Consider the following 22454-nt stretch of genomic DNA (forward strand, 5'->3'; position numbering starts at 1 on the left):
ACAGAGAACAGCCTGTAACTATTCTACTACCCTGACTACACCATACACAGAACAGCCTGTAACTATACTACTACCCTGACTACACCATACACAGAACAGCCTGTAACTATACTACTACCCTGACTACACCATACACAGAACAGCCTGTAACTATTCTACTACCCTGACTACACCATACACAGAACAGCCTGTAACTATACTACTACCCTGACTACACCATACACAGAACAGCCTGTAACTATACTCCTACCCTGACTACACCATACACAGAACAGCCTGTAACTATACTACTACCCTGACTACACCATACACAGAACAACCTGTAACTATACCACTACCCTGACTACACCATACACAGAACAGCCTGTAACTATACTACTACCCTGACTGCACCATACACAGAACAGCCTGTAACTATACCACTACCCTGACTACACCATACACAGAACAGCCTGTAACTATTCTACTACCCTGACTACACTATACACAGAACAGCCTGTAACTATACTACTACCCTGACTACACCATACACAGAACAGCCTGTAACTATACTACTACCCTGACTACACCATACACAGAACAGCCTGTAACTATACTACTACCCTGACTGCACCATACGCAGAACAGCCTGTAACTATACCACTACCCTGACTACACCATACTCAGAACAGCCTGTAACTATTCTACTACCCTGACTACACCATACACAGAACAGCCTGTAACTATACTACTACCCTGACTACATCATACAGAGAACAGCCTGTAACTATTCTACTACCCTGACTACACCATACACAGAACAGCCTGTAACTATACTACTACCCTGACTACACCATACACAGAACAGCCTGTAACTATACTACTACCCTGACTACACCATACACAGAACAGCCTGTAACTATTCTACTACCCTGACTACACCATACACAGAACAGCCTGTAACTATACTACTACCCTGACTACACCATACACAGAACAGCCTGTAACTATACTACTACCCTGACTGCACCATACACAGAACAGCCTGTAACTATACCACTACCCTGACTACACCATACACAGAACAGCCTGTAACTATACTACTACCGTGACTACACCATACACAGAACAGCCTGTAACTATTCTACTACCCTGACTGCACCATACACAGAACAGCCTGTAACTATACCACTACCCTGACTACACCATACACAGAACAGCCTGTAACTATACTACTACCGTGACTACACCATACACAGAACAGCCTGTAACTATTCTACTACCCTGACTACACCATACACAGAACAGCCTGTAACTATACTACTACCCTGACTACACCATACACAGAACAGCCTGTAACTATTCTACTACCCTGACTACACCATACACAGAACAGCCTGTAACTATTCTACTACCCTGACTACAGCATACACAGAACAGCCTGTAACTATACTACTACCCTGACTACACCATACACAGAACAGCCTGTAACTATACTACTACCCTGACTACACCATACACAGAACAGCCTGTAACTATACTACTACCCTGACTGCACCATACGCAGAACAGCCTGTAACTATACCACTACCCTGACTACACCATACGCAGAACAGCCTGTAACTATTCTACTACCCTGACTACACCATACACAGAACAGCCTGTAACTATACTACTACCCTGACTACATCATACAGAGAACAGCCTGTAACTATTCTACTACCCTGACTACACCATACACAGAACAGCCTGTAACTATACTACTACCCTGACTACACCATACACAGAACAGCCTGTAACTATACTACTACCCTGACTACACCATACACAGAACAGCCTGTAACTATTCTACTACCCTGACTACACCATACACAGAACAGCCTGTAACTATACTACTACCCTGACTACACCATACACAGAACAGCCTGTAACTATACTCCTACCCTGACTACACCATACAGAGAACAGTCTGTAACTATACTACTACCCTGACTACATCATACAGAGAACAGTCTGTAACTATACTACTACCCTGAGCACACCATACAGAGAACAGCCTGTAACTATACTCCTACCCTGACTACACCATACAGAGAACAGTCTGTAACTATACTCCTACCCTGACTACATCATACAGAGAACAGTCTGTAACTATACTACTACCCTGACTACACCATACACAGAACAGCCTGTAACTATTCTACTACCCTGACTACACCATACAGAGAACAGCCTGTAACTATACTCCTACCCTGACTACACCATACAGAGAACAGTCTGTAACTATACTCCTACCCTGACTACATCATACAGAGAACAGTCTGTAACTATACTACTACCCTGACTACACCATACAGAGAACAGCCTGTAACTATACTCCTACCCTGACTACACCATACACAGAACAGCCTGTAACTATACCACTATCCTGACTACACCATACACAGAACAGCCTGTAACTATACTACTACCCTGACTACACCATGCACAGAACAGCCTGTAACTATACTCCTACCCTGACTACACCATACACAGAACGGCCTGTAACTATACCACTAACCTGACTACACCATACACAGAACAGCCTGTAACTATACTACTACCCTGACTACACCATACACAGAACAGCCTGTAACTATTCTACTACCCTGACTACATCATACAGAGAACAGCCTGTAACTATTCTACTACCCTGACTACACCATACACAGAACAGCCTGTAACTATTCTACTACCCTGACTACATCATACAGAGAACAGCCTGTAACTATACTACTACCCTGAATACACCATACACAGAAGAGCCTGTAACTATACTACTACCCTGACTGCACCATACACAGAACAGCCTGTAACTATACTACTACCCTGACTACACCATACACAGAACTACAGTATTATAGTAGTTATATTCTTGTACATAGGGGCAGTATTATAGTAGTTATATTCTTGTACATAGGGGGCAGTATTATAGTAGTTATATTCTTGTACATAGGGGGCAGTATTATAGTAGTTATATTCTTGTACATAGGGGGCAGTAATATAGTAGTTAAATTTTTGGACATAGGGGGCAGTATTATATTCTTGTACATTAACTGCAGTATTATAATATATTTTACTTAGGGGCCGCATTATAGTAGTTACATTCTTTTTTATTGGAAAGGTATTGTATGAATTTTTTTGTATATATAAGTCAGTATTAGGTTGTGTTCTTTGAGACCATCTATCAACAGTTTGTGTGGAGTTTAGTAACTCCACGCACATCACATGGTCATGTCTACTTGTTATGACCCTGCCCACAGAATGGGGCCACTTTTACAGTTATTTCCAGGGCCAATTTAAATTCCCATTCCGCCCCTGTATACTACTACCCTGAGCACACCATACAGAGAACAGCCTGTAACTATACTCCTACCCTGACTACACCATACAGAGAACAGTCTGTAACTATACTCCTACCCTGACTACATCATACAGAGAACAGTCTGTAACTATACTACTACCCTGACTGCACCATACACAGAACAGCCTGTAACTATACTACTACCCTGACTACACCATACACAGAACAGCCTGTAACTATTCTACTACCCTGACTACACCATACACAGAACAGCCTGTAACTATACTACTACCCTGACTACACCATACACAGAACAGCCTGTAACTATACTACTACCCTGACTACACCATACACAGAACAGCCTGTAACTATACTACTACCCTGACTACACCATACACAGAACGGCCTGTAACTATACCACTAACCTGACTACACCATACACAGAACAGCCTGTAACTATACTACTACCCTGACTACACCATACAGAGAACAGCCTGTAACTATTCTACTACCCTGACTACATCATACAGAGAACAGCCTGTAACTATTCTACTACCCTGACTACACCATACACAGAACAGCCTGTAACTATTCTACTACCCTGACTACATCATACAGAGAACAGCCTGTAACTATTCTACTACCCTTTCTACACCATACACAGAACAGCCTGTAACTATACTACTACCCTGAATACACCATACACAGAACAGCCTGTAACTATACTACTACCCTGACTGCACCATACACAGAACAGCCTGTAACTATACTACTACCCTGACTACACCATACACAGAACAGCTTGTAACTATACTACTACCCTGACTACACCATACACAGAACAGCCTGTAACTATACTACTACCCTGACTACACCATACACAGAACAGCCTGTAACTATACTCCTACCCTGACTACACCATACACAGAACAGCCTGTAACTATTCTACTACCCTGACTACACCATACACAGAACAGCCTGTAACTATACCACTACCCTGACTACACCATACACAGAACAGCCTGTAACTATACTACTACCCTGACTGGACCATACACAGAACAGCCTGTAACTATACCACTACCCTGACTACACCATACGCAGAACAGCCTGTAACTATTCTACTACCCTGACTACACCATACACAGAACAGCCTGTAACTATACTACTACCCTGACTACACCATACACAGAACAGCCTGTAACTATTCTACTACCCTGACTACACCATACACAGAACAGCCTGTAACTATACTACTACCCTGACTACATCATACAGAGAACAGCCTGTAACTATTCTACTACCCTGACTACACCATACACAGAACAGCCTGTAACTATACTACTACCCTGACTACACCATACACAGAACAGCCTGTAACTATTCTACTACCCTGACTACACCATACACAGAACAGCCTGTAACTATACTACTACCCTGACTACACCATACACAGAACAGCCTGTAACTATACTCCTACCCTGACTACACCATACACAGAACAGCCTGTAACTATACTACTACCCTGACTACACCATACACAGAACAACCTGTAACTATACCACTACCCTGACTACACCATACACAGAACAGCCTGTAACTATACTACTACCCTGACTGCACCATACACAGAACAGCCTGTAACTATACCACTACCCTGACTACACCATACACAGAACAGCCTGTAACTATTCTACTACCCTGACTACACTATACACAGAACAGCCTGTAACTATACTACTACCCTGACTACACCATACACAGAACAGCCTGTAACTATACTACTACCCTGACTACACCATACACAGAACAGCCTGTAACTATACTACTACCCTGACTGCACCATACGCAGAACAGCCTGTAACTATACCACTACCCTGACTACACCATACGCAGAACAGCCTGTAACTATTCTACTACCCTGACTACACCATACACAGAACAGCCTGTAACTATACTACTACCCTGACTACATCATACAGAGAACAGCCTGTAACTATTCTACTACCCTGACTACACCATACACAGAACAGCCTGTAACTATACTACTACCCTGACTACACCATACACAGAACAGCCTGTAACTATACTACTACCCTGACTACACCATACACAGAACAGCCTGTAACTATTCTACTACCCTGACTACACCATACACAGAACAGCCTGTAACTATACTACTACCCTGACTACACCATACACAGAACAGCCTGTAACTATACTACTACCCTGACTGCACCATACACAGAACAGCCTGTAACTATACCACTACCCTGACTACACCATACACAGAACAGCCTGTAACTATACTACTACCGTGACTACACCATACACAGAACAGCCTGTAACTATTCTACTACCCTGACTGCACCATACACAGAACAGCCTGTAACTATACCACTACCCTGACTACACCATACACAGAACAGCCTGTAACTATACTACTACCGTGACTACACCATACACAGAACAGCCTGTAACTATTCTACTACCCTGACTACACCATACACAGAACAGCCTGTAACTATACTACTACCCTGACTACACCATACACAGAACAGCCTGTAACTATTCTACTACCCTGACTACACCATACACAGAACAGCCTGTAACTATTCTACTACCCTGACTACAGCATACACAGAACAGCCTGTAACTATACTACTACCCTGACTACACCATACACAGAACAGCCTGTAACTATACTACTACCCTGACTACACCATACACAGAACAGCCTGTAACTATACTACTACCCTGACTGCACCATACGCAGAACAGCCTGTAACTATACCACTACCCTGACTACACCATACGCAGAACAGCCTGTAACTATTCTACTACCCTGACTACACCATACACAGAACAGCCTGTAACTATACTACTACCCTGACTACATCATACAGAGAACAGCCTGTAACTATTCTACTACCCTGACTACACCATACACAGAACAGCCTGTAACTATACTACTACCCTGACTACACCATACACAGAACAGCCTGTAACTATACTACTACCCTGACTACACCATACACAGAACAGCCTGTAACTATTCTACTACCCTGACTACACCATACACAGAACAGCCTGTAACTATACTACTACCCTGACTACACCATACACAGAACAGCCTGTAACTATACTCCTACCCTGACTACACCATACACAGAACAGCCTGTAACTATACTACTACCCTGACTACACCATACACAGAACAACCTGTAACTATACCACTACCCTGACTACACCATACACAGAACAGCCTGTAACTTTACTACTACCCTGACTGCACCATACACAGAACAGCCTGTAACTATACCACTACCCTGACTACACCATACACAGAACAGCCTGTAACTATACTACTACCGTGACTACACCATACACAGAACAGCCTGTAACTATTCTACTACCCTGACTGCACCATACACAGAACAGCCTGTAACTATACCACTACCCTGACTACACCATACACAGAACAGCCTGTAACTATACTACTACCCTGACTACACCATACACAGAACAGCCTGTAACTATTCTACTACCCTGACTACACCATACACAGAACAGCCTGTAACTATACTACTGCCCTGACTACACCATACACAGAACAGCCTGTAACTATACTACTACCCTGACTACACCATACACAGAACAGCCTGTAACTATACCACTACCCTGACTACACCATACGCAGAACAGCCTGTAACTATTCTACTACCCTGACTACACCATACACAGAACAGCCTGTAACTATACCACTACCCTGACTACACCACACGCAGAACAGCCTGTAACTATTCTACTACCCTGACTACACCATACACAGAACAGCCTGTAACTATACTACTACCCTGACTATACCATACACAGAACAGCCTGTAACTATTCTACTACCCTGACTACATCATACAGAGAACAGCCTGTAACTATTCTACTACCCTGACTACATCATACAGAGAACAGCCTGTAACTATACTACTACCCTGACTACATCATACAGAGAACAGCCTGTAACTATTCTACTACCCTGACTACATCATACAGAGAACAGCCTGTAACTATACTACTACCCTGACTACACCCTACACGGAACAGCCTGTAACTATTCTACTACCCTGACTGCACCATACACAGAACAGCCTGTAACTATTCTACTACCCTGACTGCACCATACACAGAACAGCCTGTAACTATACTACTACCCTGACTACACCATACACAGAACAGCTTGTAACTATACCACTACCCTGACTACACCATACACAGAACAGTCTGTAACTATTCTACTACCCTGACTGCACCATACACAGAACAGCCTGTAACAATTATACTACCCTGACTGCACCATACACAGAACAGCCTGTAACTATTCTACTACCCTGACTACACCATACACAGAACAGCCTGTAACTATACTACTACCCTGACTACACCATACACAGAACAGCTTGTAACTATACCACTACCCTGACTGCACCATACACAGAACAGCCTATAACTATTCTACTACCCTGACTACACCATACACAGAACAGCTTGTAACTATACCACTACCCTGACTGCACCATACACAGAACAGTCTGTAACTATTCTACTACCCTGACTGCACCATACACAGAACAGCCTGTAACTATACTACTACCCTGACTACATCATACAGAGAACAGTCTGTAACTATACTACTACCCTGACTACACCATACACAGAACAGTCTGTAACTATTCTACTACCCTGACTACACCATACACAGAACAGCCTGTAACTATTCTACTACCCTGACTACACCATACACAGAACAGCCTGTAACTATTCTACTACCCTGACTGCACCATACACAGATCAGCCTGTAACTATTCTACTACCCTGACTACATCATACAGAGAACAGCCTGTAACTATTCTACTACCCTGACTACATCATACAGAGAACAGCCTGTAACTATACTACTACCCTGACTACACCCTACACGGAACAGCCTGTAACTATTCTACTACCCTGACTGCACCATACACAGAACAGCCTGTAACTATACTACTACCCTGACTACACCATACACAGAACAGCCTGTAACTATTCTACTACCCTGACTACACCCTACACGGAACAGCCTGTAACTATTCTACTACCCTGACTGCACCATACACAGAACAGCCTGTAACTATTCTACTACCCTGACTGCACCATACACAGAACAGCCTGTAACTATTCTACTACCCTGACTACACCATACACAGAACAGCCTGTAACTATTCTACTACCCTGACTGCACCATACACAGAACAGCCTGTAACTATACTACTACCCTGACTACACCATACACAGAACAGCTTGTAACTATACCACTACCCTGACTACACCATACACAGAACAGTCTGTAACTATTCTACTACCCTGACTGCACCATACACAGAGCAGCCTGTAACTATTATACTACCCTGAATGCACCATACACAGAACAGCCTGTAACTATACTACTACCGTGACTACACCATACACAGAACAGCCTGTAACTATTCTACTACCCTGACTGCACCATACACAGAACAGCCTGTAACTATACCACTACCCTGACTACACCATACACAGAACAGCCTGTAACTATACTACTACCCTGACTACACCATACACAGAACAGCCTGTAACTATTCTACTACCCTGACTACACCATACACAGAACAGCCTGTAACTATACTACTGCCCTGACTACACCATACACAGAACAGCCTGTAACTATACTACTACCCTGACTACACCATACACAGAACAGCCTGTAACTATACCACTACCCTGACTACACCATACGCAGAACAGCCTGTAACTATTCTACTACCCTGACTACACCATACACAGAACAGCCTGTAACTATACCACTACCCTGACTACACCACACGCAGAACAGCCTGTAACTATTCTACTACCCTGACTACACCATACACAGAACAGCCTGTAACTATACTACTACCCTGACTATACCATACACAGAACAGCCTGTAACTATTCTACTACCCTGACTACATCATACAGAGAACAGCCTGTAACTATTCTACTACCCTGACTACATCATACAGAGAACAGCCTGTAACTATACTACTACCCTGACTACACCCTACACGGAACAGCCTGTAACTATTCTACTACCCTGACTGCACCATACACAGAACAGCCTGTAACTATTCTACTACCCTGACTGCACCATACACAGAACAGCCTGTAACTATTCTACTACCCTGACTACACCATACACAGAACAGCCTGTAACTATTCTACTACCCTGACTGCACCATACACAGAACAGCCTGTAACTATACTACTACCCTGACTACACCATACACAGAACAGCTTGTAACTATACCACTACCCTGACTACACCATACACAGAACAGTCTGTAACTATTCTACTACCCTGACTGCACCATACACAGAACAGCCTGTAACTATTATACTACCCTGACTGCACCATACACAGAACAGCCTGTAACTATTCTACTACCCTGACTGCACCATACACAGAACAGCCTGTAACTATACTACTACCCTGACTACACCATACACAGAACAGCTTGTAACTATACCACTACCCTGACTGCACCATACACAGAACAGCCTATAACTATTCTACTACCCTGACTACACCATACACAGAACAGCTTGTAACTATACCACTACCCTGACTGCACCATACACAGAACAGTCTGTAACTATTCTACTACCCTGACTGCACCATACACAGAACAGCCTGTAACTATACTACTACCCTGACTACATCATACAGAGAACAGTCTGTAACTATACTACTACCCTGACTACACCATACACAGAACAGTCTGTAACTATTCTACTACCCTGACTACACCATACACAGAACAGCCTGTAACTATTCTACTACCCTGACTACACCATACACAGAACAGCCTGTAACTATTCTACTACCCTGACTGCACCATACACAGAACAGCCTGTAACTATTCTACTACCCTGACTACATCATACAGAGAACAGCCTGTAACTATTCTACTACCCTGACTACATCATACAGAGAACAGCCTGTAACTATACTACTACCCTGACTACACCCTACACGGAACAGCCTGTAACTATTCTACTACCCTGACTGCACCATACACAGAACAGCCTGTAACTATACTACTACCCTGACTACACCATACACAGAACAGCCTGTAACTATTCTACTACCCTGACTACACCCTACACGGAACAGCCTGTAACTATTCTACTACCCTGACTGCACCATACACAGAACAGCCTGTAACTATTCTACTACCCTGACTGCACCATACACAGAACAGCCTGTAACTATTCTACTACCCTGACTACACCATACACAGAACAGCCTGTAACTATTCTCTTACCCTGACTGCACCATACACAGAACAGCCTGTAACTATACTACTACCCTGACTACACCATACACAGAACAGCTTGTAACTATACCACTACCCTGACTACACCATACACAGAACAGTCTGTAACTATTCTACTACCCTGACTGCACCATACACAGAGCAGCCTGTAACTATTATACTACCCTGAATGCACCATACACAGAACAGCCTGTAACTATACTACTACCCTGACTACACCATACACAGAACAGCCTGTAACTATACTACTACCCTGACTACATCATACAGAGAACAGTCTGTAACTATACTACTACCCGACTACACCATACACAGAACAGTCTGTAACTATTCTACTACCCTGACTGCACCATACACAGAACAGCCTGTAACTATACTACTACCCTGACTACACCATACACGGAACAGCCTGTAACTATTCTACTACCCTGACTACATCATACACAGAACAACCTGTAACTATACTACTACCCTGACTACACCATACACAGAACAGCCTGTAACTATACTACTACCCTGACTACACCATACAGAGAACAGCCTGTAACTATACTACTACCCTGACTGCACCATACACAGAACAGTCTGTAACTATTCTACTACCCTGACTGCACCATACACAGAACAGCCTGTAACTATACTACTACCCTGACTACATCATACAGAGAACAGTCTGTAACTATACTACTACCCTGACTACACCATACACAGAACAGCCTGTAACTATACTCCTACCCTGACTACACCATACACAGAACAGCCTGTAACTATACTACTACCCTGACTACACCATGCACAGAACAGCCTGTAACTATACTACTACCCTGACTACACCATACACAGAACAGCCTGTAACTATACTACTACCCTGACTACACCATACACAGAACAGCCTGTAACTATACTACTACCCTGACTACACCATACAGAGAACAGCCTGTAACTATACTACTACCCTGACTACACCATACAGAGAACAGCCTGTAACTATACTACTACCCTGACTACACCATACACGGAACAGCCTGTAACTATTCTACTACCCTGACTACATCATACAGAGAACAGTCTGTAACTATACTACTACCCTGACTACACCATACAGAGAACAGCCTGTAACTATACTACTACCCTGACTACACCATACACAGAACAGCCTGTAACTATACTACTACCCTGACTACACCATACACAGAACAGCCTGTAACTATACTACTACCCTGACTACACCATGCACAGAACACCCTGTAACTATACTACTACCCTGACTACACCATACACAGAACAGCCTGTAACTATACTACTACCCTGACTACACCATACACAGAACAGCCTGTAACTATACTACTACCCTGACTGCACCATACACAGAACAGCCTGTAACTATACTACTACCCTGACTACACCATACACAGAACAGCCTGTAACTATACTACTACCCTGACTACATCATACACAGAACAGCCTGTAACTATACTACTACCCTGACTACACCATACACAGAACAGCCTGTAACTATACTACTACCCTGACTACACCATACACAGAACAGCCTGTAACTATACTACTACCCTGACTACACCATACAGAGAACAGCCTGTAACTATACTACTACCCTGACTACACCATACACGGAACAGCCTGTAACTATTCTACTACCCTGACTACATCATACAGAGAACAGTCTGTAACTATACTACTACCCTGACTACACCATACAGAGAACAGCCTGTAACTATACTACTACCCTGACTACACCATACACAGAACAGCCTGTAACTATACTACTACCCTGACTACACCATACACAGAACAGCCTGTAACTATACTACTACCCTGACTACACCATGCACAGAACAGCCTGTAACTATACTACTACCCTGACTACACCATACACAGAACAGCCTGTAACTATACTACTACCCTGACTACACCATACACAGAACAGCCTGTAACTATACTACTACCCTGACTACACCATACACAGAACAGCCTGTAACTATACTACTACCCTGACTACATCATACACAGAACAGCCTGTAACTATACTACTACCCTGACTACACCATACACAGAACAGCCTGTAACTATACTACTACCCTGACTACACCATACACAGAACAGCCTGTAACTATACTACTACCCTGACTACATCATACAGAGAACAGCCTGTAACTATACTACTACCCTGACTACATCATACAGAGAACAGCCTGTAACTATACTACTACCCTGACTACACCATACACAGAACAGCCTGTAACTATACTACTACCCTGACTACACCATACACAGAACAGCCTGTAACTATACTACTACCCTGACTACACCATACACAGAACAGCCTGTAACTATACTACTACCCTGACTACACCATACACAGAACAGCCTGTAACTATACTACTACCCTGACTACACCATACACAGAACAGCCTGTAACTATACTACTACCCTGACTACACCATACACAGAACAGCCTGTAACTATACTACTACCCTGACTACATCATACAGAGAACAGCCTGTAACTATACTACTACCCTGACTACACCATGCACAGAACAGCCTGTAACTATACTACTACCCTGACTACACCATACACAGAACAGCCTGTAACTATACTACTACCCTGACTACACCATACACAGAACAGCCTGTAACTATACTACTACCCTGACTACACCATACACAGAACAGCCTGTAACTATACTACTACCCTGACTACACCATACACAGAACAGCCTGTCAACAGACTTGTAATCTAAATGAATCATAGAACTGTGAGTAAACTTCTACTCTGAATGCACCACCCATCGAAAGGCCTGTGAGCACACCACATACAATTATTATAGAACATTACACATGTGGGGGTAATTAGATGTAAACAAGATCAGATACTGAAACTCCAAGCATATATCAGGGTTCAATCAGTGAATTTTTGGCCGTGTTACATTGAAAATGACTCCCAAAAGGCATATGAAGGTTCATGAATGGGTGGAAACTCTTGCAACATAATTTATAACTTTCTGCTGTTACATCCAAAAGCCTGCATGCCTTGATCTCTTCCAGAAAAGATAGGAAGGATTTGGGAAATTAAAATATGTAGAGTTTTATATGATTGTGTAATGTACTAGATGTATTTCTATAATTGAAACATATGTTTAGCAAAATGGCAAGTTTTCGAACCTTTAACACTATCCACTGCACAAGCTGCAGCAAGGTTGTATCTACAATTATCCAGGCAAGTGGTTTAAAAATGTATATATTAATAGCAATAAATACCTGGTGTCCCTTTTCCATTTAGAGGTCAGTTTCCCTGTGACTTCTTGTGTGAATTAAGGAGGGAACTGATAAGAGTTATGAAGAATTGTGAACTTAAAATGGTCCCCATGTCACCTCCCATGAACTCACATTCGCTCATTATGAAGATAGATTCTTCACACGTTCTTTTAGATCTGTACATTTTTGGAATAAGTGAAAGTACATTTCACCTTCCCGCCATAGCATACACATGTTCCCATTTTAGGAACCATAAATGTACTTGGTTCTTGTATAGTTTATTACATCAGCTGTCTGTGAAAAATGTTAACATTACTTCTGAAAGGATTTGTGTTATAAAGAATATGAGCTGTAGTTTGATCCTTAGCATACCATTCTATCCACATGAAAAATGACTTTTCTATGCTCAGAGTGTTTTATGATTTATGTTGACTTCACGAAACCTAACAATGCTTATGGGTCCGTAAGGGAATCCACTTATAGGGCCGTCTCATAGCAGCATTGACCATCCAGTTAACATCCCATACATAAAGGTTAGGAGTTCTGAACACAAAGGTTGCATAGGACCATGCATAGAGAAAAAAAAACATAATATGAATAACATGATGTCAATTTTGACAAACCGAGCAGAAAGACAAGCACTACCTATAGTTATACAATGATGTGAAGTCCTTGCATCCCATAGGACAGTGATTTTCAACCTGTGTGCCGCGGCACACTAGTGTGCCGCGACACAAGGTTGAGTGTGCCGCGGGGGAAAGTTCCCCGAGCTAAGCTGCCCCGGTGTCGAGCTGCCGCCGCGCCCATACTTACCTCCAGGCCCCGCGTCGGCGATCCGCCCATCTTCTGTAGCTCCTGTACCGCGCGGCCCATGTCACGTGTGCAGGAGCTACAGAAGGTGAGCGGATCGCCATTAGGAGTGAAGGTACGTGGAAGAAGACATCAAGGGTAAGTATATAGGGTTATTATTTGTATAGGGAAGGCAGCTAGGGTCTTTTTTTTATTAGTAAAGGTAGGCTGGGGCTTTTTATTTGTTAAGGGAGGCCTTTAGGGCCTTTTAATTAGTAAAGGGGGGGTCTCTAGGGCCTTTTAATTAGTAAAGGGGGGCTCTAGGGCCTTTTAATTAGTAAAGGGGGGGGCTCTAGGGCCTTTTAACTAGTAAAGAGAGGCCGCTACGGGCTCTTAATTTGTAAACGGAGGCCGCTAGGGGCTCTTAATTTGTAAAGGGAGACCGCTAGGGTCTTTTAATTAGTAAAGGGAGGCCGCTAGAGGTTTTTATTAGTAAAGGGAGGCAGCTAGGGCCTTTTTATTAGTAAGGGGAGGCCGCTAGGGGCTTTTTATTAGTAAAGGGAGGCATCTAGGGGCTTTTTATTAGTAAAGGGAGGCATCTAGGGGCTTTTTTATTAGTAAAGGGGGCCTCTAGGGCCTTTTAACTAGTAAAGAGAGGCTGCTAGGGGCTCTTAATTTGTAAAGGGAGGCCGCTAGGGGCTCTTAATTTGTAAAGGGAGGCCGCTAGGGGCTCTTAATTTGTAAAGGGAGGCCGCTAGGGGCTTTTTATTAGTAAAGGGAGGCCGCTAGGGGCTTTTTGTTAGTAAAGGGAGGCAGCTAGGGGCTTTTTATTAGTAAAGGGGGGGCTCTAGGGCCTTTTAACTAGTAAAGAGAGGCCGCTACGGGCTCTTAATTTGTAAAGGGAGACCGCTAGGGTCTTTTAATTAGTAAAGGGAGGCCGCTAGAGGTTTTTATTAGTAAAGGGAGGCAGCTAGGGCCTTTTTATTAGTAAGGGGAGGCAGCTAGGGCCTTTTTATTAGTAAAGGGAGGCCGCTAGGGGCTTTTTATTAGTAAAGGGAGGCATCTAGGGGCTTTTTATTAGTAAAGGGGGGCCTCTAGGGCCTTTTAACTAGTAAAGAGAGGCCGCTAGGGGCTCTTAATTTGTAAAGGGAGGCCGCTAGGGGCTCTTAATTTGTAAAGGGAGGCCGCTAGGGGCTCTTAATTTGTAAAGGGAGGCCGCTAGGGGCTCTTAATTTGTAAAGGGAGGCCGCTAGGGGCTCTTAATTTGTAAAGGGAGGCCGCTAGGGGCTCTTAATTTGTAAAGGGAGGCCGCTAGGGGCTCTTAATTTGTAAAAGGGAGGCCGCTAGGGTCTTTTAATTAGTAAAGGGAGGCCGCTAGAGGTTTTTATTAGTAAAGGGAGGCCGCTAGGGCCTTTTTATTAGTAAGGAGAGGCAGCTAGGGGCTTTTTATTAGTAAAGGGAGGCCGCCAGGGGCTTTTTATTAGTAAAGGGAGGCATCTAGGGGCATTTTATTAGTAAAGGGAGGCCGCCAGGGGCTTTTTATTAGTAAAGGGAGGCATCTAGGGGCTTTTTATTAGTAAAGGGAGGCCTTTTATGACTGTTTTAGTGTCATTTTGTGCTATTTTGGTTGTTGGTGTGCCTCAGGATTTTCTAAGTATAAAAAGTGTGCCGCGGCTCAAAAAAGGTTGAAAATCACTGCCATAGGAACATAAATCAGCAAAGAAAAAGATAGATGCATACATGGGATTAACAAATTGTGTAACACAAGTTTATTAAACAATTAAATATCACACTCAAGTAGAAAACGGGACAATATAAAAACACTTAAAAAATACACCCGAGTGGTAAATATGGCTACCAAGGGCCACAATGGGCCCTTAACCCCCTACTGCATTCTGCCTAAAGTGCAGCATATGAGAAAAACTTGATGCAATATAGTGGTGAGAAACACCAGAATAATCATCCAAAAATCTAAACATTTAAAGAAGTCAGATAACAGACGGCCTGCAGCTATGGCCACATAATACAGTACCCAACAGATTTAAGTAAAGGGTGTGCAGTTTTGGCAGTTTTTGAGCATAATAAATTGGTTTGCAATAGGAAAAGAGGATTTGGAGTTTCACTTTTAGTTTTATGTTATATATTTCTTGCTTTTATTTTTTTAATCTTTTACTTTTAATATTGTACCAGGAGAGGATTAGAATGTTCAATTGTGTTATTGGACAATAAGACATGGTGTTGCATAGTATCATGTCTGTCAGCATGAAGCTGTATTTAAATTAGGTAAACACTGGCATTCCTGGCATCAATAGGCCCCTGGCTAACATTGCAACACTCTGATTGCAGGTTGGGGGATGGTGGGTGCCAAAGTGAGATGATTGCCCCTTATGATGATTGCACCTGACTGCAGTGTTTTGCAGTCTTTAAGCGCTTGGATTGGTTAACGATCCTTCAAAGAGTTAATCCTTGGAGGGCGGGAGGTTTGCACAGGAGCAATCAACAAGAGCGCGCTCTCCTGAATGCTCAAAATACATAGTAAAATAAATAGTCAACTCAATGCTCAACTCCTTATTAACCCCTTATCACCGACACTAGTTTTCAGCTCACTGACCAGACTCGATTTTTCAAATCTGACATGTCTAACGATAATTGGTTATAACTTCGGAACGCTTTAACATATCCTGGTGATTTTGAGAATGTTTTCTCGTGACACATTGTACTTCATGTTAGTTATAAAATTTAAGTGATAAGTTTTGCATTTCGTTCTGAAAAAAAGTGAAAATTTGGCAAAAGTTTGTAAAAATTCTTCATTTTCCAAGTTTGAAATGTTCTGGTTTCCAGACAGGAAGTAAAACTACCCAAAAAGTTTGATAATTAACATTTACAGAATATCTGCTTTATGTTGGGATGATATTTTATGCTTCCGGTCATTTTTCTAGGATGTTATGAGGTGCAGAACTTTAGGTGCGATTTTTCTTATTTTCATGAAAATTGCCATAACTCACATTTTGAGGGACAACTCAGCTTTGAAGTGACTTTGAGAGGCCTAAATAATAGTAAAACCTCATAAATTACCCCACTATAGAAAGTTCACCCCTCAACATATGTAAAACAACTTCTATTAAGTCCATTAACCCTTTAAGTGTTTCACATGGGTTAAAAAATATGGACCTGCGATTTAGAAACTATGGAATTTTTTTGGAAATACATTCATTTAGGCCAAAACTGACATTTTCAGAATAAATTAAATGATGAAACGCACTGCAACGCTTGATGCCCAATTCCTCCCGAGTGTACTGATACCCCATATGTGGTGGTAAACTGCTGTATGGGCGCACGGCCGAGCATAGAATGAATGGAGGCGCCGTCCACAGCAGATTTGTATTGTCACATTGTACGACCTATAAATTTTTATTTTTTTTGGTAATGCGATCATATGAGGGCTTATTTTTTATGGGATGAGATACAATGTATAAATAATTTATTTTGGGAGTCTAAAGCTTATTCATGAGATTTTATTAACTATTTCAAGAAGGACACAAACAAAATCATCAATTTTTATTTTGGATTGTGAGCATTTTGCCCCCCCCCCCGCTCACCGTAACGTAAAAATAATATTTTATCTTTATTCTCTGGTTCACTACGATCGCGGTGATACCTCATTTATATAGTTTTTCTTATTTTGCTCAATTTTCCTGAGCAAAACCAATATTGGAGAAAATCGCATTGTTTTTACTATTGACAACTTTTCAGGGCCATAAATTCTGTATTTTTCTGTTGTCAGATCTGGTTGAGGGCTTATTTTTTGCGAAAACAGTTGTTCTTTTCAGTCGTATCATATTAGGTACCGTAACTTTTTTTGATCACTTTTTAGAACATTTTTTGTGATGGTGTTTGATGAAAAATTGTATATTATGGGAAGTTTTTCGAGTTTTTTTTTTACGTAGTTCACCGAGCGGGTTCAATATTGATTTAGATTTATTGTACAGATTAATACGGACGCGGTGATACCTCATTTATATAGTTTTTCTTATTTTGCTCAATTTTCCTGAGCAAAACCAATATTGGAGAAAATCGCATTGTTTTTACTATTGACAACTTTTCAGGGCCATAAATTCTGTATTTTTCTGTTGTCAGATCTGGTTGAGGGCTTATTTTTTGCGAAAACAGTTGTTCTTTTCAGTCGTATCATATTAGGTACCGTAACTTTTTTTGATCACTTTTTAGAACATTTTTTGTGATGGTGTTTGATGAAAAATTGTATATTATGGGAAGTTTTTCGAGTTTTTTTTTTACGTAGTTCACCGAGCGGGTTCAATATTGATTTAGATTTATTGTACAGATTAATACGGACGCGGTGATACCAAATATGTACGTGTTTTGTGTTTTATATACTTTATTTGCATTTTATGTGTTACTGGGGAGATTATGGGACTTTTATTTTATTTATTTATTTAATTATATTATAAAAAGATTTAATTTTTTTTTTTTTACTTTTTTACATTTTCTACTTCTTGGCTTGAATAAGCGATCATCCGATCGCTTATTCAAGCCTTTACACTGCAATACACTTGTATTGCAGTGTATAGTGAAAGTAACTGAGCATGCTGCGCATGCTCAGTTACTTACAGCCGGGTCCTGCCAGGAAGGCAGGACCCGGTGAGAAGAGGAGCCGACAGCCCCGGGTCACTCGTCGGAACCCGGGGCAGCGGCAGGAGGGATCGGATCCCCCGGTAAGCACACCGGGGGGGTCCGATCCACGGGGGACACACTTGCACGCCGCGGTCATGCTTGACCGCGGCGTGCAAGGGGTTAAACACCCAGGATCGGAGTTTTTCCGATCCCGGGTGTTAGTGCCGGGTCTGGGCTGTGATATCACAGCCCGACACCGGCACCAGCGAGACCCGGTGTCCCGAAAACTTCTTCTGATGCGCCGCCGTAGAAAGGCGTCGCATCAGAAGAAGTACCCTTAATGACCGCCGTAGAATCCCGATAGGGCGGTCATTAAGGGGTTAAACAAGCATTTGCATCCGATTTAAAAGTCACTCACGCCACTCCACAATGGTCAGAAATGGAAGACCCTTGTCGTGTCCAAACGCTTGCCATGGATCATACATAAAGGTAACGAGCAAATCGTACAGATCACTCAGGTGTAGGGATAAAATTGTTTTATACTCACAAACAGACGTAAAATGCGCTTACAATCATAAAAACGCCAATCACCTCACCCAACCTCGGTTTTGCCTGTTTAGGCTTCTTCCAACCTAGGACATACGCTTGCGATGAGGATCTTGCATGTGCACTATTGATGCAAGAAGGTTCGCAAAGGGTCTTCCATTTCTGACCATGTTTCAGAACTGCTTTTTTGATATGGAGTTGGGCACATACTTTTTGGTATTAACATGAGCTGTGGGCATTGAGGTAGAAGCCCCTGCTAGCACCTGGGTTGAAGTATGTATCACTGTAACAGACTTGACATAGGTATAGGGTGTGGAGGTGCAACAGCCATTGCCAGGCCCTGGTGCTTTGGGCAGAGGCTTAAAGGCTACTCTGCCACATAATAAAATGCCAGGATTAGAAATGGCACATTTCAGAATTTCTACTGGAGCCTAGAAGCTTCAGGTTATCCATTAATTATAGTAAACCCTGTTACATCAGTGCAGTATTTAAGTTATTCCACCTTTCAAGTACAACAAGTCACACTGCCAGGAGTCTTTCTGTTTATGTGAAAAGCTCTGCAATTCTTGTATTTCCTATAAATAGCCATGTGCTGGTGAATGTTTTAAGTAGGCTTTGAATGCCAAAACCGGACTTAGGCTAGGATTTCCCTGACACTGCTATGCCGCTGTTTATAAGCTTAATTACAGCTAAAATCTTATGCATAGATTTTGGTAAACAAGATCCCAGCAGACGTAAACGTAAGAAGAAAAATCACATGTCTTTATTTATGTTTCCATATTGTTATCTTGTTTACTTATGTTTCCATATTGTTACATATAAATGTATTTGTTGCACTGCTGCATTTTATCCCTTTGTATGGCCCTCTCCAATCTTACCTCCTTAAGCAGTTCATGATTTATTGGTAATTAATGTTTTCTTTACCCTCCACAATTCCATAAAGGGTCTATTAATAATTTCAGGATCATCTTATAAGTTGGAACTCCGTGTACGTCTCTTTTGTCGACATGTTCTACTGGATCATTGGACACAACGCACCGATTCTGCTTTTTGGCTGTCAAGGCTGCTTAAGCCATGGCCAATGGTAAACCAAGCACGCCTACTTTATATCTTTTTTGGGCCTGTCTCTTCAATAGATGGTAAGTAGTCAGTTTCAGTATGTCAGTGTACTTGCTGTCCTGTCCATTTTTTATGTTATTCATTTCTTTAAAAAAAATGTATTAACATAGCTTTCCATAGCAGTTAAGTGCAGAGACAAGAAAATAAATAACATTACAGCATACTACAAACACAAGGATACGCAAACCCCTTGATTAAAAAAGACAAAACATTAATACATGTGATATTCTTGTCTAGGGAGTACAAGGGTTCAGGTAAACATAAGCAGAGCAGTAGCAAAATTATAATCTTCCATACAGATATGATATGATAAATTAGGACACAGGTACCTCCAAGAACAATATTATCTGGTTTGAGTCTGTAATCAGTGCGTAAATGTGTTTAAATATACCATAGTTTGCTATAAATTGTTAATGCAATGTTCTCCATGTAGCTATGGTATCTCTACAAATAACAGTCCCTGTCAGTTTCCAGAGAATCAAAGACAATGGGGCATGTAATAATGCTAGTGTATCATATGGATGACAGAAAGTTACTCGTCCTATGTGCCCGGTCCTAGACACTAGACTCACCAGACACTCTAGTTTTATACATGTATTGGGTAGGTCAATACCACCCTTCTCCTTTACTATCACCAATTTGTAATATTGAATGTGTAGCCTCTTGCACTTCCACACAAAGTGTGTAAATGCTTTTTTGAGCCTAAGGACATCAGCATGTTGTAGGATTAAGGGAAAAGTTTTGAGGTAAAACAATAATTTGGACATACTAATCATTTTGAGCAGGTGATTTCTTCTTAACAGCAACAAAGGAGGGTTGTGTCACCTTTTAAATTCAGAATCTGTCTTAGATTAAATGGTAACGCTTCTATAAGCGACTATGACTCTTGTAGAGGCTGATTTACTCCCCCCCAAAAAAAACCACCATGCTTATAAATACGCCTGGTGGTTTTCTTGTTTAAGTGTGGGCTGCCGGTGCTTGCAGTGCAGGATCGCAGCTTGCGCCCACATGTCTCAGCAACACACACAATACAGTGCCATCCCCTGCCCAACCTTCTTGCCGCTTCAATGGAAAGTCATGTGACCGGAGCTACCTCTGTCCATCCCCATAGTTGCGATTGTGCACACAGAGCCATGAACAAGATTGAGTTGTCTGTGTGATAGCCCAATCCTGTACTGTGACGGGTGTTATTATCCCCATGTATACAGTAAGATGCATGGAGGGAAGATGCATCCTCTCTACATGTGTCTGTATACAGATACTGATAGCAGTGATCCAATGGGCTGTTACCATTGGATGACTGTTATATGTGATCTATATATAAGATTAGCAGGGAACACATGTGCCCCTGTTAAAAAAAAATATTAAAAAATAAACAAA

General features: G+C 42.0%; 1 protein-coding gene across 4 annotated transcripts in view; it reads left to right on the forward strand.

The window, feature by feature from the left end:
- FBXO47 (F-box protein 47) overlaps window positions 1–22454 on the forward strand; it is a 64851-nt gene that overhangs the window by 36954 nt on the left and 5443 nt on the right. For all 4 annotated transcript variants that reach the window (XM_072111539.1, XM_072111538.1, XM_072111537.1 and 1 more), the window contains one exon: window positions 20918–21094. In XM_072111539.1, coding sequence (XP_071967640.1) covers window positions 20918–21094 — 177 coding nt within the window. The remainder of the gene's footprint in view (window positions 1–20917; window positions 21095–22454) is intronic.

This window comes from Engystomops pustulosus, chromosome 6 (genome assembly GCF_040894005.1).
Source record: "Engystomops pustulosus chromosome 6, aEngPut4.maternal, whole genome shotgun sequence".
Taxonomy (NCBI): Eukaryota; Metazoa; Chordata; class Amphibia; order Anura; family Leptodactylidae; genus Engystomops; species Engystomops pustulosus.